Source organism: Euleptes europaea, chromosome 11, assembly GCF_029931775.1.
Source record: "Euleptes europaea isolate rEulEur1 chromosome 11, rEulEur1.hap1, whole genome shotgun sequence".
Taxonomy (NCBI): Eukaryota; Metazoa; Chordata; class Lepidosauria; order Squamata; family Sphaerodactylidae; genus Euleptes; species Euleptes europaea.
The window spans coordinates 51,641,583-51,666,744 of NC_079322.1; the positions used below are offsets into that span (position 1 = coordinate 51,641,583).

The 25,162-nt window shown below is 45.1% G+C and overlaps 1 protein-coding gene across 1 annotated transcript; it reads left to right on the top strand.

Annotated features, from left to right (window-relative positions):
* The first annotated feature begins 2,768 nt into the window (after positions 1 to 2,768).
* On the top strand, positions 2,769 to 23,328 carry TFPI2 (tissue factor pathway inhibitor 2). The gene is made up of 5 exons (XM_056857423.1): positions 2,769 to 2,871; positions 5,185 to 5,364; positions 7,125 to 7,304; positions 8,846 to 9,019; positions 23,285 to 23,328. The coding sequence occupies exons 1-5, from the start codon at positions 2,769 to 2,771 to the stop codon at positions 23,311 to 23,313; spliced, it is 666 nt and encodes a 221-aa protein (XP_056713401.1). The 3' UTR covers positions 23,314 to 23,328.
* The last annotated feature ends 1,834 nt before the right edge of the window (positions 23,329 to 25,162 follow it).

Below are 25,162 nucleotides of genomic sequence, written 5' to 3' on the forward strand. Positions count from 1 at the left end.
GGTTAAGAGCAGTGGTTTGGAGCGGTGGACTCTAATCTGGAGAACCAGGTTCGATTCCCCACTCCACATGAGTGGCAGACTCACATCTGGTGAACCAGGTTGGTTTCTCCACTCCTCCACATGAAGCCAGCTGGGTGACCTTGGGCTAGTCACAGTTCTCTTAGAGCTCTCTCAGCCCCAGCTACCTCACAGGGTGTCTTTTGTGGGGAGGGGAAGGTGATTGTAAGCCAGTTTGATTCTCCCTTAAGTGGTAGAGAAAGTCAGCATATAAAAAAATCAACTCTTCTTCTCACATTGCTTCACTAGCATGGCAAGGAGCATTGTGCCGATGTCATGAAGGCTGTGTAAGAACGAACTCCGAGGAGGCTGCAGGTCAGGTGAAAGAATTATCTTTCAGTGTAAAGGAGGAAACTGAGATGCCTTGGGCACAGTGACCTCCAAGTCCTGTAGATTTCACAGGAAATCTATTACATTTACTCCAGTGTACAGCAGCATGGTGTAGTGATTAAGGTATTGGATTAGGACCTGGGAAACCCAGGTTCAAATTCCCATTTCCTGACCCTGGCTAGATTTGGATGGGAGACCTCCAAGGAATACCAGGGTCATGACGCAGAGGCAGGCAATGGCAAACCACCTCCAAACGTCCATGAGTTAGCTGTGACTTGGGGTCACCATGAGTTAGCTGTGACTTGGTGGCAAAAAAATAAATAAATAGCAGTTTTTTGTTTTCAATTGTAGGAGGCATTTTGAGGCTGAACAAGTTTATCGAGAAACAAATCTAATCTTCTTTAATGACAATCTCTTTTAAGGAATGAAACAATACTCTTCTGGACTATTACTTAGTTCTTGCCAAATGTGAGGTGTATAGTACGAACGGTGCATGAACTGACCGATAATAGATAAAAGAGGCATTTCTTTCATAATTTATTTTATTTATATAGACACAGGCATGCACGGCATGTGATGAACACAAATTAACATTTCTAACTTTTTAAATTGATGATGGTCAGCCATAGATTTCTCAGTAAAACTATCAGTATTGTAACTGTTTTTTTTACCCCCCTTTACACTAGGGTTGCCAGCTCCAGGTTCGGAAATACCTGGAGATTTTGGGGATGGAGCCTGAGGAGGGTGGGATTTGGGGAGGGCTTCAATGGGGTATAATGCCATAGAGTCCACAGTCCAAAGCAGCCATTTTCTCCAGTGGAACTCATCTCTGTTGCTTGGGTCAGTTGTAATAGCGGGAGATCACCAGCCACCACCTGGAGGTTGGCAACCCTACTTTCTGCAGAGTCTTAGTGAGAGCAGCAGGCCAGGCAACGGCCCTCCTGCAGTTTCTTAACAGCCCTGTGCCTGTAGCCTAAACTACCAGAGCATGTTGAGTTGGTGAAAGCTGCAAGCACGCTGTGCAAGTCTGTGGATCAGAATAGTCAGCATGTTTTCTGCACAAGAACGTCTAAGCAGAAGTGGTAAGAACTACAGGGGAGTCCCTATTTTAATCTTTGAAGCATTACAGGATACGCAACTGTCTTCGATGGGACTTACTTCCAGCTAAGAGGGGAGGGGCTGTAGCTCAGTGGTAGAGCATCTTCTTGGCATGCAGAAGGTCCCAGGTTCAATCCCTGGCATCTCCAGTTAAAGGGGCTTAGGCAGGTAGGTGATGTGAAAGACCTCCGCCTGAGACCCTGGAGAGCCGCTGCCGGTCTGAGTAGACAATATTGCCTTTGATGGACTAAGGGTCTGATTCAGTATAAGGCAGCTTCATGTGTTCATGTGTTCAAGAGTGCAGACTTTGTGTGTGTGTTAAGTGCCGTCAAGTCGCTTCCGACTCATGGCGACCCTGTGAATGAAAGTCCTCCAAAATGTCCTATCTTTGACAGCCCTGCTCAGATCCTGCAAATTGAAGGCCGTGGCTTCCTTTATTGAGTCCATCCATGAGGAAGAAATTGAAAGTTTTTATGCCAGTGTTCAGGAAGAAATTGATCAGGCACCTAAACAAGCTATGCTGATAATCATAGGTGACTGGAATGCAAAAGTAGGAAACAAAGCAGAATCAAATATTGTTGGCAGATTTGGGCTAGGAGCACGGGATGAAGCAGGAGAACGCCCCGTAGAATTCTGTGAAGACAACAATCTGTTCATTGCAAACACACGTTTCAGGCAACCAAATAAGACGATTGTAGACATGGACATCACCAGACGGCCAGTATAGCAATCAAATAGATTATATAATTGGAAGCAGAAGATGGAGAAGCTCTATTCTCTCACCCTCAAAACTCACGAGGGTCACAGCCTGTTAGCAGAAAAGACAGCTATGACTCTCAGCCGTTCACGGTATTCCCGGCAGCGATCTTTAAGCGGACTTCATCGCTTGCTCCAAAGTTCTCCTGGCTCGCACGGAATCGTAGATCAAAACCGAGAAGTTTGTAAAACTTTGCGCCCTAGGGGGGAGGGGGGAAGAAAAAGCCCCAGGATGGATTTATTTAGCAGACATGGGCATGTTCCGCTTTCCTCGCCCCTGCGCCCCCTTCTCCTCCCCCTACCCCTCGACAGCCCTTTCCCCACCAACTTTGGGAAGGAGGCCGATGACGCGCGGCGCAGGGGGGGGGGCCTCCCAGAAAGCGGCGTGAGTCAGCCCAGAGGCCCTCCTCCGCACACCCGGCAGGAGGCGGAGGGCAGGGGAGGCTCGGCTGCGTATGTATAAAGCGCGCTAGGCGGGGCGGAGGCCTCCAGACGCCACCTCGGCTTTGCGGCGCCCTTGCCTCGATATGACGACGCCCTCTAGGACCCTGCGGGACGCGTGGCCGGCAGGCTGGCTGCTGCTGCTGCTGCCGCTGCTGGGGCTCGTCCGTCCCCAGGCGGCCAGGACAGGTAACCGCTTCGAGGCGGGCTTCCCTTCGGGGCTGTCCCCGCGATGCTTTCCATCTATGCGCGGGGCAGGTTTTGCCTTGGGGTTGCCGCTCTCTAGATGCACATTTCCCCCCATCTGAATGCTCAAAACTCTGCATGGGGGCTGATTGTTGAGTTTGGAGAATTTCGATGTGGGAAATGTGCGTTGAGAGAGTGGCAAATTCCAGGCCAAACCTCCCAGGCATCAATGGCTCTTCCATCTAAGCGCGGGGGAGGTTTTGCCTTGGGTTGGCCGCTCTCTAGATGCACATTTCCCCCCCCCCCATCTGAATTCTCAACACTCTGCATGGGGGCTTCTTTTTGAGTTTGGAGAATTTGGATGTGGGAAATGTGCATTGAGAGAGTGGCAAATTCCAGGCATAAATGGCTCTTCCAATATGCACGGGCGGTTTTGCCTTGGGGTTGCCGCTCTCTAGATGCACATTTTCCCCATCTGAATGCTCAGAACTCAACAATGAACCCCCGTGCAGAGTTTTGAGAATTCGGATGGGGGAAAGGTGCACCTGGGGCGAAAACGCACGGTCGCTTGAGCCTCCTTTCTTCCCTGTTCCAGCCAGGATTCAGCCAGGATCGAACGCACGGACGTGCGTTCGATCCTGGCTGAATCCTGGCTGGAACAGGGAAGAAAGGAGGCTCAAGCGACCGTGCGTTTTCGCCCTAGAGAGCGGCCGATCCAAGGCGAAACCTCCCCCGTGCATAGATGGAAGCGTTTGCGCAGCGCCATGCGCGCGTGAAGGCAACCCGCGGCCCTTGCCACGCGTCCCATTCCCCACCTCTCCAAGGGGAAATGCGTTCGAGGTGTAGTTGGCGTCGGGAAGGGCATGCGGGCGGAAACGCACGGTCGCTTGATCCTCCTTTAATCCCGGTTTCAGCCAGAATCGAATGCATGCGTTTCGCCTAATGTGCGTTCGATCCTGGCTAAAACAGGGATTAAAGGAGGATAAAGCGACCATGCGTTTTCGCCCTATAGAGGATTTAATATAGAGATATATTTACCAACAACAAAATTATAACATGCATAGAGGATTTAATATAGAGTTATAGTTACCGACAACAAAATTATAACATGCATTATAGCACTAAATAGTTATATATATAGTTATATATATAGTTATATATAAAGGTAAAGGTCCCCTGTGCTAGCACTGGGTGATTCCTGACCCATGGGGTGACGTCACATCCCAACGTTTCCAAGGCAGACTTTGTTTGCGGGGTGATTTGCCAGTGCCTTCCCCAGTCATCTTCCCTTTACCCCCGGCAAGCTGGGTCCTCATTTGACCGACCTCGGAAGGATGGAAGGCTGAGTCAACCTTGAGCCGGCTACCTGAAACCTACTTCCGTTGGGATCGAACTCAGGTCATGAGCAGAGCTTTATGACTGCAATACTGCAGCTTACCACTCTGCGCCATGGGGCTCTATATAGTTATATATAGTTATTATAGCACTATATATAGCACATTATAGTTCACTATAACCCTTACTTGTTCCCTACGTTCAGATATATGCCATGGCCAGTATTCAAAACAAAGTTTATGCTGACAGCTGATGCCTAAATTAACTTTTTTTTTAAACCCCATGGACGTTTCACTTGACAGAGCCAGCATGGTGGAGTGGTTAAGGTGTCGGACTAGGTTCCACATGTGCCATGGAAGCTTGCTGGGTGACCGTGGGTTAGTCACACACCCTGACCCTGGCTAGTATTTGGTTGGGAGACTTCTAAGGAATAGCAAGGTTGTCCCCCTACATGAAATACCAGGGTTGTCCCTGGAACATCTCTTGTCTTGAAAACCCCAGGGGGTTACCATAAGTCTTCGGTGACTTGATGGCCAAAAAAAAGTGTCACTTGCATATTTACTTTTTGTGGGGTCAAAGGTGGTCCTTTTTCCTTTGTCATTTGACCAGAAGAAGAAGGGTTGGTTTTTATACCTAACTTTTTCTTTTTGAAGGAGTCTCAAAGTGGCTTACAATCACTTTCCCTTCCCCTCCCCACAACAGACACATGGTGAGGCAGGTGGGGCTGAAAGAGTTCTGAGAGAACTGTGACTAGCCCAAGCAGACTTCATGTGGAGGAGTGGGGAATCAAACCCGGTTCTCCAGATTAGAGTCCACTGCTCTTAACAACTACACCATGCTGGCTCTCAGCTGTACATACTTTGTTGCCAAGAATGCTGTTATTGGTGGGACCGAGTTGCATGATTTCCCTCTCCACCCCACAAAGTCTTGTTGTTCCAAGTGGTTGATAACTAAGTTACTTTCCCTGTCTTTTTCATATAGACAACAGAGAGATCTGCCTGCAGCCACCACTTAAAGGACCCTGCCGGGCTCTTCATGACAGGTGGTATTACGACCGATACATGCAGACTTGCAAGATGTTTAGCTACGGCGGTTGTGAGGGGAATACCAATAACTTCCTAAGTGAGGAAGAGTGTGAGAAAACGTGCTGGATGATCAGAAGTAAGTCAACCCATTGGAGAACAATGATCCAAAAGTGAACTGTGGGTTCTTGTCCTGAGATGTTTCCATTGCTGGCATGTCCTTCTACCACTGAGGCCATAGACGGCTGCCTTGTTTCCATTGCTTAATTCAACATCAATGCTGGTTTCTATAGATTTATGATCAGCACAGATCTAGATTTTGAAACCTTTTTCTTTACTTAATTTCTTTGCTTGTTCATCATGCTTGAGGTTTTCATGCCATATCATTTCAGCCCTACAGACATATGATTCTGTTGCAAAATTTCCTTTAATTGCTTCTATATCTACATTCTGTGACCTCCTTGAACCTCACAAACTAGGGTGGCCCAACGGTGTGCCCTGTGCATGGAGAATCAAGAGAGGAAATAAATACGTTCCCGTTTTGGATCTGTGCTTGAGATGTGTTGCTTGGGAGACCATCTTTCAGCTGGCTGGCATTTATGCATGCACTGTAAAGAGTTGGTAGTCTGAACTGTACTACTTCAAACTAGCCTGTGTGTGAATTTATAATCTTTTCTCCTGCAAGTCATTTATAATCATTTCCTCTGCAAACAGAAAATGTCAGAAGCGGAATACCAGTGTACAGGGAGGCAGCTTCCAGCACCATGCACACAAACACACAACAGTGCTAGGTTTCTACATTTATTGAGTTTTTAAATAATTAAAACTGCTTCTCAAGTAGGAAAGTACTCCCCAAGCAGTACTGTTTATCTTCTCAGGATTCTACCATCTTGTCGAATGTATAGATCCAGCCACAGGCAAAGTCTAGGTAGGGGGAAAGAATATTGCAGAGCAGACCCGAAAAGGCAGGACATTGGGAAATGCGAGAAAGCTTCTGGGGCTGGAAAGAGAGTGAAACAGTAGATGGCTATTAATGGGGAAATGGCAGTTTTTAAACCAACAGAAGGAGATGCTTTAGTTAGTGTTCTTTCTACCCTTAAATTGTCATAAATGTTTGGAGAGCCAGAGTGGTATAGTGGTTAAGAGCAGCGGACTGTAATCTGGAGAACTGGATTCAATTCCCCACTCCGCATGAAGCCTGCTGGGTGACCTTGGGCCAGTCACAGTTCTCTCAGAACTCTCTCAGCCCCACCTACCTCGCAAGGTGTCTGTTGTGGGAAGAGGAAGGGAACGTGATTGTAAGCTCCTGCAGTTCTATGTCTAGAAATCTAGGCTTAATCATCTTATACGCTGCTTTTTCTGTAAGGCAGTACAAGGAATCCGAGGGGATTCCAACTGATCTAATTTTATTTTCAATAAAATTTATCAGATTTAACAACCAACAACTCATCCTAATTGTGAAAGTTGATAAGACAATCTCCCTTTTTTCAGACACCATAAACTTGTGAGAACATTCTTATTATTATTTATCTTTTATATTCCACTTTTCTCCCTTACTGGGGACTCAAGGCATATTGTTCTCCTCTCTTCCACTTACTCCTCACAACCAGCTTGTGAAGATAGGTTAGCCTGAGTGATTGGGATGGGCCCAAGGTCACCTCGCAGGTTTCCATGGTTGAGCCAAGGATTGGAATCCAGTCATCCCAGGTACTAGCCCAACACTAACCACTACACTATACCAGCAAGTGATAAAATGTCCTATATGACAGAGCCTCTGTTTGAACATCCATGGGAGAAGGACAGAGCCATGCAAAAATCCCACAGGGAAAGTTACATGCAAGATCCAACAACAGAGTTGTCTGCCATTTTTTATGACTGGTTAAATTCTTTTCACTTCAGAAGTTCCCAAAATATGCCGACTGGAATCTGACGAAGGGCTGTGCAGAGCTTTAATGCAGAAATACTTCTTCAACCTAAGTACAATGGCCTGTGAGAAATTTTACTACGGGGGGTGTCATGGGAACGATAACCGGTTTGACAGTGAAGATTCCTGTATGGACTACTGCCTTCCTCAGAAAAGTAAGGATTTTTAAAAATTCTGTGCAAAGATCGGTCTAGTTTGATTGGTGTGGAATAGATGGAAACTTCAGCCTGCTTGTCAGCCCCCCTTTACCACTATTCTAAGTTCCCACTTGACAAATGGAGAAGCTACCCTGCCCGTGACCCTTGCTCTGGCCACTACAGAAACCTCGAGGATTGATAAGATAACAAGGAGGATATACTGGAAGGTGTTTGTTGGTTTGAGTTTGTCACTGACCCCCTCCATTTTAGAGACCACTGCTGTGGAGGGTGAAAATTAAAGCCAAGCCTGCCTTACAAATTTGACCCTTTCCCCTGCCTCGCCCCTCCTAAACACAGCTCTTGATGCAGTTTTTTTCCCCTTGAGGATGGGATTCTCTCCTGAATCCGGGAGTTATCATGGCAAGGGGGACGAGGAATAGTCTGTGCCTTGCCCTTTACGATATGTGAGCCCCCAAGCATCAGAGACATGGCTTGCTTCCATACTAACATAATCCCTGAAGATAGTGCTTGACTATTCCTGACGGAAATGAATGGGAGTCTTTGCTTCTTTCAACATTGAAACAAAACAAGTACCTATGGGAACACCAGGGGGGTGGGAGCTGATTATGTTTCCTACTGCTGGTGAGTTCAGTCCTAATGCATCAGGCTTGTTCCTCCATTTAAATGCCCTTCTTAAGGCCAAAACTGAATATATTTTCTCCCATGTCTGTGCTGGAATGTTGGCTTCTACTATCAGTCAAACAGCTTGCCCTAAATTCCCACTGTTAGATGTCTGAAATTTTTTATGATTTTAGAAAATGGGTGACTTTTACCCCATTGTTTGATAAGTTTGGGATGCACTATGAAAGAGAGATGTAGACTTCTTTTTCTAGCAATCAGCACATGTACTAATGGTTAAAGCTCAGTTCTTCTGTTTGTTTATAAAAGTATATGCATATACTAGCATTCTAATGGGTTGTGTGGGATACTTTATGTATACATCTTACATTCCACCCTTTAAGATATCCACCCTTTGAGACATCCTTGTGTTTGTTTTGTGGACGAAAGCAAATGGATGCATTTAGGAAGGCCGTAGGGATAGTCTCATAATTGGTTAAAAGGGAAAATATTTAATCCATTACATTTTGTAATTATTTGACAATCTTAGCTGTAAGCTACACTGAAAGGTCATAACTCTGGATGAAATTTAGACAGGTCTATAATTCAGAGTAGTAGTTACAGCCCAGAATTTCCTCTGAAAGACAGAATCAATAGGAATGCTACCCTTTGTCTACTTAAAGAGACCTTTGCTTTTGACAGACAGAAATTAGGAAAGTACTGGGGGAAGGGGGGTTCCACATGGATAATATCTAAATATATCAAAGTATATTAAGGTCTGTGACCACAACATGAATAATTTGATTGATTGATTGATTGATTGATATATCAAAGTAGCTTCTTTTTGCAGTCAGGTTTCTATTGGTTTTGAACTTTTCATAATATTCATTTACTGAGCAATGTTGATTATTCTCATCAACTTCTCTTTTTTAAATTTTAAGATGGACCCTCATTTTGCTATAGCCCTAAAGATGAAGGAACATGTTCAGGTTCAGTAACTCGTTTTTACTACAACAGAAAGAAAAAAACCTGTGAAAAATTCATCTATACCGGATGCGGTGGAAATCAAAACAATTTTGCAAAGATGAAAGATTGCATCAAAGTTTGTAAGAAAGGTATGTTTCTTTCCTTTGGCTTTGATAGTTAGTTATAGTCATTCGTGTGTGTGCAAAGCACCGTCAAGTTGCAGCCAACTTATGGCAGGTCTTCATGGGGTTTTCAAGGCAAGAGGCAAACCATGGTTGTTTCCCATTGCCTCCCTGTGTAGCAGCCATGGACTTCCGTGGAGGTCTCCTATCCAAGTACTAAGCCAGGCTAATCTCATTTAGCTTCCAAGATCCAACGAGATCAGGCTAGGCTGGGCCATCCAAGTCAGGGTATAGATATTGGTGTTTATTCAGCACTAAATGCTTGTGGGGGGGAGTACGTTTTTGAAACCTGACTAGGCTTCATAAATGGGATAAAATATTGCTATCATGTACATCCCATTGAACTCTGTGAGTTGGATCCAGACTAAACATTCTGCTAACGGAAGGGATGGGGTGATTTCCACCAGTTCCCTCTTCCTGCTGCACACTCCCAACTAGACACTCACGCTGTTCTGGAGGTTCCCCTGTGCCACAGAAGAATGATTTCAGGGAAATCAGTGGGCTGCAGCATGGGGGCTGAAGCATTCTGTTACACTGAAAACACGACTTGCATGAGCAGAACATTTATTCTGGATCCAACCATTGGAGACTTACTTGCTTGTAAAAATACATATGACTGGGCTCTCCATGGCACAGGGACCTGTTACTTGTGAATTCTACAGAATGTGTGTGAAACCCCGCCCTTGCAACCACTCTCAAACTAGTTGTCCGCCAGAGGTACAAAATTGTGCAAGCTCATTTTATGCAGGAAATTAAACCCACTGGAACCAAAGTTTGCATTTAAGGCAAATAGTCACGAAATCACCTACTTTGGACAGTTTTCTGCAGTTATGTTGCATCAATGACTTTTCCAGTGGTAAAAGTACGTACTTTATTTCACTTCACTTTCTTTCTGCTGCCAAACAGTGGATAGGATTTCGCTTTTTCCAGAAAGAGTGGAACTTCTCCCCTCCCCCCCACCCCGCTAGCTTTTGCTACTCCAGTTAAGGGAGTGATCAAGTATGTGTGATTGTGATTCCATTTCTGTTCTTTTTTTTAGCAGGGAAGAAACCAAAAGCCCGGACATGAAGGAAGAGATGTTTTCAACAACAGTCAGATGAAATGCCACCAACTGTCTTTACTTTGAAGAAGTCACCAAATGCTTTAACTTAATTTTTAATTTTTATATATTTGATAATATATAATTTCCCTGTATGATCACTTGTTGAATGTTGCAAGCCAGATCCAGTCAGGATCATGTAACTCACTCTCCTGGACTAGATCCTGTGTAAGCTCTTCTGGAGGAGCTAGAGTCAATATCTGGCATCTGGGTCGCTGAACCTCATGCTCTTATATGGCAAATGAAATCTATGCCCTTGTCTTTCTGCTTTCTTAGGGTGCGATTAGGGTATGCAGAGAAGGTATCACAGCTTTATAGGTTTATCAGAAGCTTTCCTGAAACCTCTAGCTGTACCCAAAGATCCCCAGGATCTTCTTTATACATAAAAGTATTTTTATAAGTTTAAAACATAATGTAAATGGATTTGTAGAGACATGGTCTTTCGTATGCTGCTGTTGTGCTGCTGTTTTGGGAGAAGGATCGTTGCACTGCTGAGGTAGGAAACATTGACCTTTTAGTCAGGCATTTTTCTGGACTGTAAAAATAAATATTGCTGCTGTCAGTATTTTAGTTGTGAACTTCATATGAAGATGATAAGCAATAGTCATATCCTCATACTACTGTTTGTGTCAAGTTTATGGGGGAATATTTAATAAATATGACATGTTCATGTTTTCTTGGGTGTTGCTAATACAGATAACTGTAAGCTTTTTCCAGAGAGCTGCCATGTGATTCAAGCCCAGTAGCACCTTTGAGCCAGCAAGATTTTGGGGGGTTTAAGCTTTCGAGAGTCAAAGCTTATCTGGTATCTGACAAAGGGATCTTTGACTCTTGAAAGCTTATACCCCCAAAATTTTGTTGGTCTCTAAGGTGCTACTAGACTGAATCTAGCTCTTGTAAGCCTTTTATTAGCAAATAAAGACAATAAGGTATTTAAGGTTGTCTACCAGCGAGTGCAGTAACGGCTGCATCTTTCACAGTAATTTGATTGGGCTGTAATATAGGATTTATCTTCATCATGAATTTATTCTCACTGATGATAAGCTATGGACACTACAATGGAGAACAACAGATACAAAACAACTACTTGGCATCTGAAACTTCCTGAAGACTGGAAAAAAGATCACATCTCATTCTTTTGCAGATGCATTTATACATGCTGCTGTTAAGCTCTAAAGAATGTGTGGGTCATATCCTAAACGGCTCTGTACAAATACAACTTGCTCCCACTGTAAATGTGTCAACATGTTAATAAAATAAGTTTCAAAATAAAAACGAAGTAATTTATTTATATCAAATCCCAGAGTACTACATCTGTGTTCCAGTAGCAGGTTTTTCCTCCTGCTTACCTTTATTTCTACCCTTGTTTAGTCATATCGTTGAGCATATATACCCAATGGCTTCCCTCCACTTCATGCAGCTGATCCAAATAGGCAGTTGACTACAAACGCACACGCAAGCTAGCTCCTGATCCAAATTCTGCACGAGCAAAATCCCATTCATTTCATGGAAGAAGTCAGTTTTGCAGGTGCCGAGTTGCTTCTTTGCATTACTTGCAAAGCCTACCACATTCTGTGGAAATGGTGGAACATGTTGGTTTCTGGGTCATTGGGTGCTTGTCTTTAGGGTTAGATAAATTTGCTAGCCTGCTTGATCAAATCAAGATGTGAATCATGTCATTATCAAAACTCTACTAGACTTTGTTCCTCTTTTAAATCTTCGGTTTTTCTGAGGAATTCAGTGGGTAAATTTATATTTACATGCTCTGCCACTGAACTACTGTCCTTCTCTTCTTTACTGTACAGTGCTATAAGAGAGTGGGGGTATCAACCAGCCTTTCCCTTTGGCCCTCATCTTACAACAGTATCTATGGCTATGGTTTGGTTTCTTTTTTTCCCTTTTTTTAAGCAAGGATGAAACCCCACACATAAAGACGAGACATTTCCAATGCCACCTTGGTTTTATCTTTGCTTATTTATTTAGCTATTCTTACCTTATTCATGGAGGACAGGTCAGTCTGTGGCTACTAGCCATGGTGATTAAAGGGAACCACCATACACAGAATACCAGTGCTCGGAGGGACCGTCAGGGAAGGCCTTGGCATCCCTGCCCTATATGCTGGCCCTCCAGGGCAAATCAAACAGAATGCTGGGTCAACAATCACTGGTCTGGTCCAACAGAGCACATCTACTGTTCTTATAGGCCATTTTTGCATGGTCAATTTTGATGCTCGCTCAAAGCTCTTTTTTAAAATGCGACGTTAAAAATGCCTTTTCACGGTCCCGACGCAAGAGGAAAAGTTCAACTCCCCCCATTCGCCTGCTCCTTTGTTCCTGTTTGCATAGCTATTAGCATATGCATAGCTAACACGCCTCTGTTGTTTTGCATTGTTCCTTGAGGATTCTTCGCGGCAAACACCAAAGGTTGGGTTAAATGGACTCTTTGGTAATACGAAGCAGGTAAGCCCCGGCTTCACAGTCACTTCCGGAATGATGGTTCAGCATGCAAAATAAAAAAAATATATGCGTGGCAATTCAGCTTGGAACGCGCTGCTACTTACCATACTGTTCTGATCTAATCTCACATATTTTCATTTATCCGATGTCAGATGACCCAGATATATTGAATGAACTTCCTTCCCAGGATCCTGGGATAAGTTAGGTTTTTCTTATGCAACATTTTGGATTGAAAACCCTGCCTGCCTTTTTCTCCTCTTCCCACCCCTGGGCCTCCCCTTTCCCCTGATACTACCTAGTGGAGTATAACTATGGCCATTTATGAACGGGAAGTTTTAGCCTTGGATTTGCCACTCTCGAGATGCACATTTTACATAAGAACGTAAGAAATGCCCTGCTGGATCAGACCAAGGCCCATCAAGTCCAGCAGGCTGTTCACACAGTGGCCAACCAGGTGCCTCTAGGAAGCCACAAACAAGACAACTGCAGCAGCACCAGCCTGCCTGTGTTCCACCGCACCCAAGATAATAGGCATGCTCCTCTGATACTAGAGAGAATAGGTATGCAGCATGACTAGCATCCATTCTAACTAATAGCCATGAATACCTTTCCTCCATGAATATGTCCACTCCCCTCTTAAAGCCCTCCAAGCTGGCAGCCATCACCACATCCTGGGGCAGGGAGTTCCACAATTTAACTATGCGTTGTGTGAAAAAACACTCCATGTTTTGAATCTCTCACCCTCCACCTTGAGCAGATGACCCCGTGTTCTCGTATTCTGGGAGAGGGAGAAAAACGTCTCCCTGCCCACTCTCTCCAAACCATGACTAATTTGCTAGACCTCGATCCTGCCTCCCCTTCAGCCGCCTTCTTCCCAAGCTCAACAGCCCTACATTTCCCCATCCGAATTCTCCAAACTCTGCATGGGGGGCTTATTGTTGAGTTTTGAGAATGCGGATGGGGAAACCCCGCATCTAAAGCGTGGCCAATCCAAGGCACAACCAAATGGCCTTTGGGGAGAGCCGCTGGAGCGCGGAGCCAGCAGGCAGCCGCCCAGGTGCGCCGCCGCCTTCCCGAAAGCGGCACGCCAGCCCTGCCTCCGTGCGCCCCGCGGCGCTGGGAGGAGAGTCCTGGGCCCCATAAAGGCGGCCGGACGAGGCCGGCGGCCAGGTCATCCCCGCTCGCCATGCGGCTGCCCTCCTCCAGGGCCCCGTGGGACCTGCTGCTGGCGGCCTGCTTGGCGCTGCTCCAGGGGCCCGGGCGCCCCCAGGAGGCCGCGAAAGGTAATGGCTTTGGGGGGAGGCTCCGCCGTCGCCCTCCGGGGCGGTCCTCTCCTTGCTTGCGCGGTCGGGCGAAGGGCGAGCACCGCCGCAGACCGGCCGGGGCGCTGGCGCTGGGGGGAGGCGCCTTTAAAGCAGGGGTTCCCATTCTTTCTCCTGCTCCTTTCCCCCCCTTTGCCATTGTTCCGAATATAATCCCCCCCCCTTCCCAAGTTAGTCATAAACTTTATTGAACGTTGCAGTTTAAATAAAAAACCAACTACAGTTTTACAGATTGTGCATAATCTACAGGTTAAATTAAATTAAAAACCAACTACAGTTTTGCAGATTGTACATAATCTACAGGTTTAATTAAATTAAATTAAATACCAACTACAGTTTTACAGATTGTGCATAATCTACAGGTTAAATTAAATTAAAAACCAACTACAGTTTTGCAGATTGTACATAATCTACAGGTTTAATTAAATTAAATACCAACTACAGTTTTGCAGATTATACATAATCTGCAGGACGTCACGCTTTGCTGAACAGTGGTCCCAATCCCCCCCCCAACCCTAACATTCCCCCCTTGTTGAGAACCCATGCTCTAAAGATAATTTGCAGTGGGTAGCCGTGTTAGTCTGTCTGCAGTAGTAGAAAAGAGCATGGGTCCAGGAGCACCTTAAAGACCAACAAAAATATTTTCTGGCAGGGTGTGAGCTTTTGTGAGCCACAGAAGTGAGCTGTGGCTCACGAAAGCTCACACCCTGCCAGAAAATATTTTTGTTAGTCTTTAAGGTGCTCCTGGACCCATGCTTTAAAGGAATTGTTCTTCCTTTTCTTTCCCCCTCCAAACTCGAAACATATTTCCGCGTTAGGGATCAATTTGACTTGCAGAAGTGTGTGCATTTCGTTGACTCCTGAAGAAGAAGAGTTGGTTTTTATATGACGACTTTCTCTACCACTTAAGGGAGAATCAAACCACCTTCCCTTCCCCTCCCCACAACAGACACCCTGTGAGGTAGTTGGGGCTGAGAGAGTGTGACTAGCCCAAGGTCACCCTCCTGGCTTCAATGTGTAAGAGTGGGGAAACCAACTTGGTTCACCAGGTTAGCGTCCGCCACTCATGTGGAGGAGTGGGGAATCAAACTTGGTACGCCAGATTCGAGTCCACCACTCTTAACCACTACACCACATTGCAGCAGAGAGGCCCCCCCCCCCCGCAATATTTAGGGGAATGTACAAGGCATGCCAGTTTTTCTTTACCCATATTAATTGCCATAATTAAAGTGATCAGAATAAGAAATGTGCTGTCCACAAAAGAAAATCGGACATCTTTAGCTTGCCTTTAGTGCAGCCTGCTACAAAGTATGTCCCTTTTAAGGTCAGCCTGTAACTGCCTTATTCTGAATCATAGATCATAGAATAGAATCATAGAGTCAGACCATTAGTCTATCAGAGGCAATATTCTCTACTCACAGTGGCTCTTTGGGGTCTCAGGTAGAGGTATTTCACCTGATCCTTTTAGCTGGAGATGCGGAGGTAGGGGACCAAACCTGGGACCTTCTGCATGCTAAGCAGAAGCTTTGCCACTAAGCCATGGTCTCTTCCCAAACTTCTAGAAATGCTCACATCTGCTTCCTGGAGAATCTGTTATCTTTCTATCATATGCTTACCCCATTCTTCCTCTTATCCGTTCCATCTTCACAACAGCCTTATGAAGTAGGCTACGTAGAAGGTGACTTATCTCAAGGTCACGCTGAGAGCCAGTGTGGTGTAGTGCTTGAGAGTGGTGGTTAGGAGCTGTGGATTCCAATCTGGAGAACCGGATTTGATTCCCCACTCCTTCACATGAGCAGGGGACTTCATGTGGAGGAATGGATAATCGAACCCGGCTCTCCAGATTAGAGTCCACCGCTCTTAACCACTATAACACACTGGATCTAAAAATAGAGGAGGGTAGTACAATGTTGTAAGCCAATGTGGGTCTCCATCGTGGAGGAAAGTGGGGTATACATGTTGAAATATATAGTCTGTGATTGCTGAGAACACAGCCTTCCACTTTTAAAAGACTATGTACTTTTCATAACCTTCTTGTTAATTGTTAGCATGTGGTCAATGTTCCAGGTCTCTGAACATGCCAGTGCAATTGCTTGTAAAAGGACAGATAGAACAATATGGACCACTGGGTCCATACAAAAGCCTCCAGGGATGGTGAAATGTGTTTGTGGTATAGTTGGCATCGGGAAGGTCATTTCCTTCATGGCAGTCATAGAGGATTTAATATAGAGATATATTTCCCAACAACAAAATTATAATATGCATTATAGTGAAGTGGCAGGCTTTTAGAAAATCAGTAGGCCTTTTGGAAAAGAAGGGTGCCAGAGAAATCATGAACAAACAAAGAAGGCAAGGAAAAGAAGTTGTTATTCAAGTCAGCCCAAGGTTGAGAAACAGAGAAAAGTTACTCAAAGCAGACAAGATGTCTGGGAACTGTTAGGGAGGGCAGTTAGATAAAATGCCAGATGTTTTAACAATGGACTCTATACACGTTAATTTGACCAATCATGTTATTGCTGCTTTATGATTTACCAATGAAATATCTGTATGGGTAAGCCAATTAACAAATGAATTACATATTAATCAACCAATGAGCTAGCAGAAAAGTTGTAAACCAATGATCAGTATAATGTATAAGTGACGTATTTTAGAAAATGTATAATGAGCTAACCAAAGGTTATAAAAGTCAAAACACACTTTTATCCGGTGCTCCAAACTCCATTTTGAAAAACCTGAGGGCAAAGTTTGGAGACCCAAACAGCTGTTTGAAATAAAAAAAACTGTTCTTCCAGAAACTGGCTTTGGGTCTTTGTGTTTGAAATCCAACTCCTGAAATCTTGCTATATCAATAGCATTGTCCACCCATACCTGTTCCCTAAGTTCAGATATATGCAGTGGCCTGTATTCAAAACAAAGTTTAGGCTGGCAGCCAATGCATAAATTAACTTTTCTTTTCTTTTCTTTCACCCCATGGACGTTTCACTAGTTGAGAGAGCCAGCAAGGTGTAAATCCCCACTCGTGCCATGGAAGCTTGCTGGGTGACCTTGGGCCAGTCACACACCCTGACCCTGGCTAGTATTTGGTTGGGAGACTTCCAAGGAATATCAAGGTTGTCCCCCTACAAGAAATACCAGGGATGTCCTTGGAATGGCTCTTGCCTTGAAAACCCTACGGGGTCACCATAGGTCTGCTGTGATTTGACAGCAAAACAAAACATTTCACTTACTTATTTACTTTTTATGGGGTCAGAGAAGGTGGTTTTTTTCTTTGTCAATTGACCAGAAGAAGAAGAGTGGGTTTTTATACCCCACTTTTTCTCTTTGAAGGAGTCTCAAAGTGGCTTACAATCACCTTCCCTTCCCCTCCCCACAACAGACACATTGTGAGGTAAATGGGGCCGAAAGAGTTCTGAGAGAATTGTGAGTAAACCCAGCAGGCTTCATGTGGAGGAGTGGGGAATCAATCCCGGTTCTCCAGATTAGAGTCCACCATTCTTAACCACTACACCACACTGGCTCTCAGCTGTACATACTTTGTTGCCAATTATTGGTGGGACCGAGTTGAGTGATTTCCCTCTCTGCCCCACAAAGTCTTGCTGTTCCAAGTGGTTGATAACTAAGTTACCTTCTCTGTCTTTTTCATATTAGACAACAGAGATCTGCCTGCAGCCACCACTTAAAGGACCCTGCCAGGCTCTTCATGACAGGTGGTATTATGACCGATACATGCAGACTTGCAAGATGTTTAGCTACAGTGGTTGTGAGGGGAATACCAATAACTTTCTGAGTGAGGAAGAGTGTGAGAAAACGTGCTGGATGATCAGAAGTAAGTCAACCCATTGGAGAACAATGATCCAAAAGTGAATTGTGGGTTCTTGTCCTGAGATGTTTCCATTGCTGGCATGTCCTTCTACCACTGAGGCCTTGTTTCCACTGCATAATTCAACATCACTGCTGGTTACTGTAGATTTATGATCAGCACAGATCTAGATTTTGAAACCTCTTTCTTTCCTTAATTTCTTTGCGTGTTCATCATACTTGAGGTTTTCATGCCATATCATCTCAGCCCTTACAGACATATGATTCTGTTGCAAAATTTCCTTTCACTGCTTCTAAATCTACGTTCTGCGACCTCCTTGAACCTCACCAACTAGGATGGCCCAACAGTGTGCCCTGTGCATTGAGATTCAAGAGAGGAAATAAATACGTTCCTGTTTTGGATCTGTGCGTGAGATACATTGCTTGGGAGACCAACTCTCAGCTGGCCTGCATTTATTCATGCACTGTAGCGACGTGCAAATCTGAACTGTACTACTTCAAACTAGCCTGTGTGTGAGTTTACAGGAGAGCAAGCCATTTAAAAACATTTCCTCTGCATACAGAAAATGTCAGAAGCGGAATACCAGTGCACAGGGAAGCAGCTTCCAGCACCGTGCACACAAACACAGAACAGTTGGGTGCAGTGGGACAATAAAGAATAACTGGAAATGCCCAGGAACTTTGTAAAGCTATGATCCTAGCAGCACAAGCTACAATAGCAAAAGGTTGGAAAGAAGCAAACAAATGGACTTTTGAATGTTGGAATGATTATATGAATATATACAATCAGATATTGTTGCACAATTGGCTAAAGATTCACCGTGGGATAGTAAAATAAGGGATATAAAGGACAAGCGGTCTCTGTACTTAAACTGGATAAAATGTGAGGAAGTCAACCCTAATACAACTAAGAAATTTAGAAACTTGTGCTCCTTGTTAAAGATTTCGGTGTGTAAATGTTGGGTGGGGGAAAAAAGTATAACATAGTATGGATTTGAAAATAATGTATGACCTAATGACATTAATAATAATAATAAACATGAACAAACAAACACACAACAGTGCTAGGTTTCTACATTTATTGTTTTTAAATAATTAAAACTGCTTCTCAAGTAGGAAAGTACTCCCCAAGCAGTACTGTTTATCTTCTCAAGATGCTACCATCTTGTCGAATGTATAGATCCAGCCACAGGCAAAGTCTAGGTAGGGGGAAAGAATATTGCAGAGCAGACCCGACGAGGCAGGACATTGGGAAATGCGAGAAAGCTTCTGGGGCTGGAAAGAGAGGGAAACAGTAGATGACTGTTAATGGGGAAATGGCAGTTTTTAAACCAACAGAAGGAGATGCTTCAGTTAGCATTCTTTCTACCCTTAAATTGTCATAAATGTTTGGAGAGCCAGAGTGGTGTAGTGGTTAAGAGCGGCAGACTAATGTGGAGAACCGGGTTTGATTCCATACTCCTCCCCACATGAAGCCTGCTGGGTGACCTTGGGCCAGTCACAGTTCTCTCAGAACTCTCTCAGCCCCACCTACCTCGCAAGGGGTCTGTTGTGTGAAGAGGAAGCTGAATGTGATTGTAAGCCGTGTTGAGACTTCTCCAGGTAGAGAAAAGCAGGTTATAAAAACCTACTCTTCTTGTCCTTCATGGGGAAGACTACCAGAAAGCTGAATGCTGATAAGCCAATCTCCCTTTTTTTCAGACAACATGAACTCGTGAGAACATTCTTCTTATTATTCATCTTTTATATTCCACTTTTCTCCCTGATCGGGGATTCAAAACAGCTTTTCATATTGTTCCCTGCTCCTGCACTTACTCCTCCCAACCAGCTTGTGAGGATAGATTAACCTGAGTGATTGTGATGGGCCCAGGGGAACCAGGCAGGCTTCCATGGTTGAGCCAAGGATTTGAACTCAGTCATTCCAGGTCCTAGCCCAACACTTTAACAACTACACTATATCAGCAAGTGATAAAATGTTCTGTATGGCGGAGCCTCTGTTTTAACATTCATGGGAGAAGGACAGAGCCATGCAAAAAAAAAAAAAAAACCCCACAGGGGAAGTTACATGCAAGATCCAACAACATAGTTTGTTTGCCATTTTGATGACTGGTTAAATTCTTTTCACTTCAGGAGTTCCCGAAACATGCCGACTGGAATCTGACAAAGGGGTGTGCAGAGCTTTAATACGGAAATACTTCTTCAACCTAAGTACAATGGCCTGTGAGAAATTTTACTATGGGGGGTGTTTTGGGAACGATAACCGGTTTGACAGTAAAGATTCCTGTATGGACTACTGCCTTCCTCAGAAAAGTAAGGATTTTTTTAAAATTCTGTGCAAAGATCTGTCTAGTTTGATTGGTGGGAAATAGATGAAAACTTCAGCCTGCTTGCCAGCCCCCTTTTAACACTATTCTAAGTTCCCACTTGACAAATGGAGAAGCCGCCCTGCCCATGTCCCTTGCTCTGGCCACTACAGAAACCTCAAGGATTGAGAAGATAACAAGGAGGATATACTGGAAGGTGTTTGTTGGTTTGAGTTCGTCACTGACCCCCTCCATTTTAGAGACCATTGCTGTGGAGGGTGAAAATCAAAGCCAAGCCTGCCTTACAAAATTGACCCTTCCCCTGTTAAGTTTAAACCAACAATGGGACACAATCCCTGCCTTGCCCCTAATAAACACAGCTCTTGTTGCAGTTTTTTCTCTCTCTTGAGGATGGGATTTTCTCCCGAATCCAGGAGTTATGGCAAGGGAGACGAGGAATAGTCTGTGCCTTGCTCTTTAGGATATGTGAGCCCCCAAGCATCAGAGATATGGCTTGCTTCCATAGTAACATAATCCTTGAAGATAGTCCTTTACTATTCCTGACGGAAATGAAAGGGAGTCTTTGCTTCTTTCAACACTGAAACGAAACAACTACCTTTGGGAACACCATAGGGGTTGGAGCTGAATATGTTTCCTACTTCTGGTGAGTTCAGTCCTAACGCATCAGGCTTGTTCCTCCATTTAAATGCCCTTCTTAAGGCCAAAACTGAAGATATTTTCTCCCATGTCTGTGCTGGAACATTGGCTTCTACTATCAATTGAACAGCTTGCCCTAAGTTTCCACTGCTAGATCTCTGAAATATTTACCATTTTAGAAAATGGATGTCTTTTACTCCATTGTTTGATAAGTTTAGGATGGACTAGGAAAGAGAGAGATGTAGACTTTTCCCCCTAGCAATCAGCACATGTACTAATGGTTAAATCTCAGTTCTTCTATTTGTTTATAAAAGTATATGCATATACTAGCATTCTAATGGGTTGTGGGGGATATTTTATATATACATATTACGTTCCACCCTTTAAGATATCCACCCTTTGAGACATCCTTGAGTTTTTTTTGTGGAAGAAAGCAAATGGATGCATTTAGGAAGGTCGTAGGGATAGTCTCATAATTGGTTAAAAGGGAAAATATTTAATCCATTACATTTTGTAATTATTTGACAATCTTAGCTGTAAGCTTCACTGAAAGGTCATAACTCTGGATGAGATTTAGACAGGCCTATAATTCAGAGTAGTAGTTACAGCCCAGAATTTCCTCTGAAAGACAGAATCAATAGGAATGCTACCCTTCGTTGACTTACAGAGACCTTTGCTTTTGACAGACAGAAGTTAGGAAACTACCGGGGGGAGGGGGGTTCAGCATAGATAATATCTAAATATATCAAAGTAGCTTATTTTTGGAGTCAGACTTCTATTGGTTTTGAACTCTTCATGATATTCATTTACTGAGAAATGTTGATCATTCTCATCAACTTCTCTTTTTTAATTTTAAGATGGACCCTCATTTTGCTATAGCCCTAAAGATGAAGGAACATGTTCAGCTTCAGTAACTCGTTTTTACTACAACAGAAAGGAAAAAACCTGTGAAAACTTCATCTATTCTGGATGCGGTGGAAATGAAAACAATTTTGCAAGGATGAAAGATTGCATCAAAGCTTGTAAGAAAGGTATGGTTCTTTCTGTTAAGTTCGCGTGGGGGAAGCACACGAAGTCAGAGACGGAGTTCAAACAGCAACCGCTTTATTATGCAACAAGAACAGAACTAACTTACAGCGACCGGACCCCTGCTTATATGCCGCCCTGGCTGACTGCGGCCACTCCCCCCTGGTACGTGGTTGTGGGGGGGAAACCCCAGTAGCCAATGGGAACATACAGTTCAGGAGCCTTGGAGAGCACCAAGCTGCCCAGGGTTTCCCCTGAGGCAATTACAAGGATCATTGTCCCCTTGATTCAATCACCCACACCCATACATCTATAACACTTTCCTTTGGCTTTGATAGCTAGTTATAGACATTTGTGTGCAAAGTGCCGTCAAGTTGCAGCCAACTTATGGCAGGTCCTCCTGGGGTTTTCAAGACAAGAAAACTGGAAGATTATCACAATGAGGAACAATAGATCACCAGGGCAGAAGGATTCTAGGGCTGCTCTTGCAACTTCCAAACTGGAACTTTTTTTTTGGGGGGGGGCTTCCCCATGATGTATTCATCCTTTTCCAGATTTTCCCCATCCTGAGTATGCTCTTTCTCAAACCTGGTTTACACTGATCTTTTTTGTAAAGAAGGCAGTCCTAGGATGTAGCAAGCTATCTGAAAGGAATAGTATGCATTTTCTTGCCTGGAGCACCACCATTTCCCCATCAGCAGCCGACAGGGACCACTTTCCTAACATTTGTTTCCTGCCATGTCACCAGAGGGATTTTTGAACAAAACCTGGTAACTGTTACAGTTCTATAGAAATCTATAATAGAACCATTATAGTGCTGTAGTGCATGCATGAAAAAAAGAACAACACAGGTCACCATGACAGCCGGGACAACCATGCTCTTGAGAGGCAAGGTTGGGGAAAAGATAGAGTAGTGAGCATAGAAAACTCCCACATGTGGAAGCTTCCTTTGCCAAGGTGCAAGTCTCTGCATATGTGACAGTGGTGAAAGCAACATGGACAAGCCTCACCATGTGCAAGCAGGCTAGGGCAACTTTATGCAGACTAAACTGAGAATGTTGTGTGTGGGTGCCATCCAACCAAGTGCCCCAGTGAAGCTGGGGAAAATATCCTGTTGTCCTTTGAAGGACACCATTTCTCCTCCTAGCAATCTCCTAGCTCCAGGGCCTCTCTTATTTATTTGTTTAGAAAACTAGTACGCTGCCTCTCCAGAGCTGCTCAAGGCGATTCTAGGAAGATGGCAGTGAACTTTATGGGGGATACATTAGATTAGGATGGGAAAGGTGAAACAGAACAAAGGGCCAGGCTATCTACCACCCCTTGGACAGTTTTCTGCAGTTATGCTGCATTAATGACTTTTCAAGTGGTAAAAGTTTGTACCTTATTTCACTTCACTTTCTCTCTGTCGCCAAACAGTGGATGGGATTTAGCTTTTTCCAGAAAGAGTGAAACTCCCCCACACCCTGCCCCGGCAGCTTTTGCTACTCCAGTTACGTTAATAGACTGATCAAGTATGTGTGATTGTGATTCCGTTTCTGTTCTTTTTTTAGCAGGGAAGAAACCAAAACCCAGGACATGAGGAAGAGATGTTTTCAACAACAGTCAGATGGAATGCCACCAACTGTCTTTACTTTGAAGAAGTCACCAAATGCTTTAACTTAATTTATAATTTTTGTATATTTGATAATATATAATTTCCCTGTACAATCACTTGTTGAATGTTGCAAGCCAGATCCAGTCAGGGCGGTCTTTATGTAACTCACCCTTCTGGACTAGATCCTGTGTGAGCTCTTCTGGAGGTGTGTGTGTGTAAAGTGCTGTCAAGTCGCAGCCGACTTATGGCGACCCCTTTTGGGGTTTTCATGGCAAGAGCCTGCACAGCAACCCTGGAATTCCTTGGTGGTCTCCCATCCAAATACTAACTAGGTCTGACCCTGCTTAGCTTCTGAGATTTGACGAGATCAGGCTAGCCTGGGCCATCCAGGTCAGGGCTCTTCTGGAGGAGCTAGACTCAATATCTGGCATCTGGGTCGCTGAACCTCATGCTGAAATCTTGGTTGGCACAAGTGGACTCCATACACAATGCTCCACACACACATGCACCTTTCTCCACCACCTTCTGAATGATTGGGGCAATCTTCTCACCATGCTCTTATATGGCGAATGAAATCTATTGTTAGCCAAATTGCCCTTCAATTTGGGGAATTAGAAAACAAGATGGCAAATTGTGTCCTGCGACCCCCGTACACCCGGGTATCGCCGGACTCGGCCACGGGCCCCCACCTCCTCCGCCCGGGGGGGGGGGGACAATGAGGAGAGGCGCCCGGGAGGCCGCAACGCGCAGCGGCAGAGACGGGCCGATGGCGGAGCGGCCCGGCAGCGCGGGTGGGGGCGGGGCACCACGGGAACGGCCCGATCACAACGGCGACTCACCTAACCCCCCGGTCTCCTCCACAGGCAGCCCCGAGCAACTCCGGGGTCCGGATACGCCGGAGAGCAGCGGTGGAGGCAGGGACGACCGGCGGCGAGGGGACGGCCCCGCTGAAGAGCGGTGGGGGTGGCGACCCGCCGGACAGCTGCTAGGCGGGTGGGCGCGCCGGGGAAAGGGGCGGGGACACCCAACACTGGAGGGGGAAGGGGCAGGATGGCAGCAGGAAGCCCTCCCGGGCGGCAGCTGAGGGGAAGAAGCCGGGATTGGGAAGAGCGGGGTGCGGCACCATAGGGAGGAGGATAAAAGGGTTGGGGGAAGCGGAGGCCAGGGAGGAACTCGGGAAGCCAGGTGGGTCGTCTAAGCAGGTCACACGGAGACCCTGGCTTCCTCTGAGGGGGAGTGCAGCTCAGACTCACCCTCAGAATGGTCTGAGGCCGAGGAAGCTCCCCTGACCCGACCTCCTCCTCTGCCGGCGGGTGGCGACGCAAGTCCGGGGGGGGGGGCTGAGCGCCCCACAAATTACAATATTTATTTTATAGCGGTATCGCAACCTTTGTCTACCAGAGCCCATAACTGTGACCTTTAAATAAAGACAGAAGCAATAGACTTCCAATTAAAAGTGTTTATGTCTTTTTCATTCAAGTCAATGTTGCAAACACACATACAAAGAATTCTAGGAAGTTTACAGAGAGGAGTACAAGCACAAATAAGAATTGTTGAGGAGGGGTAATATCTACCTTCAGATGCGGTGTTGTCCAAGTTCACGTAGACTAAGACAGATTGAAAGTTAAAACCGAGATGGGGGCAGGGGTTCCCGTAGGCTTGAACAGCAAGGCGGGAGGGAGCGTGGTCGGGCTGCGCAAAACCCAAACCGACAGAGTAACGGCAAAGGTGCCAGGAAAGACCTAAGGTAAAATAATGGGCTGGGGGCACACCAGGTATACTGTTTTTCTGGGGGCAGGGAGAGGGGTTTCACCCCTCCCAGGTTCCCAGTTGA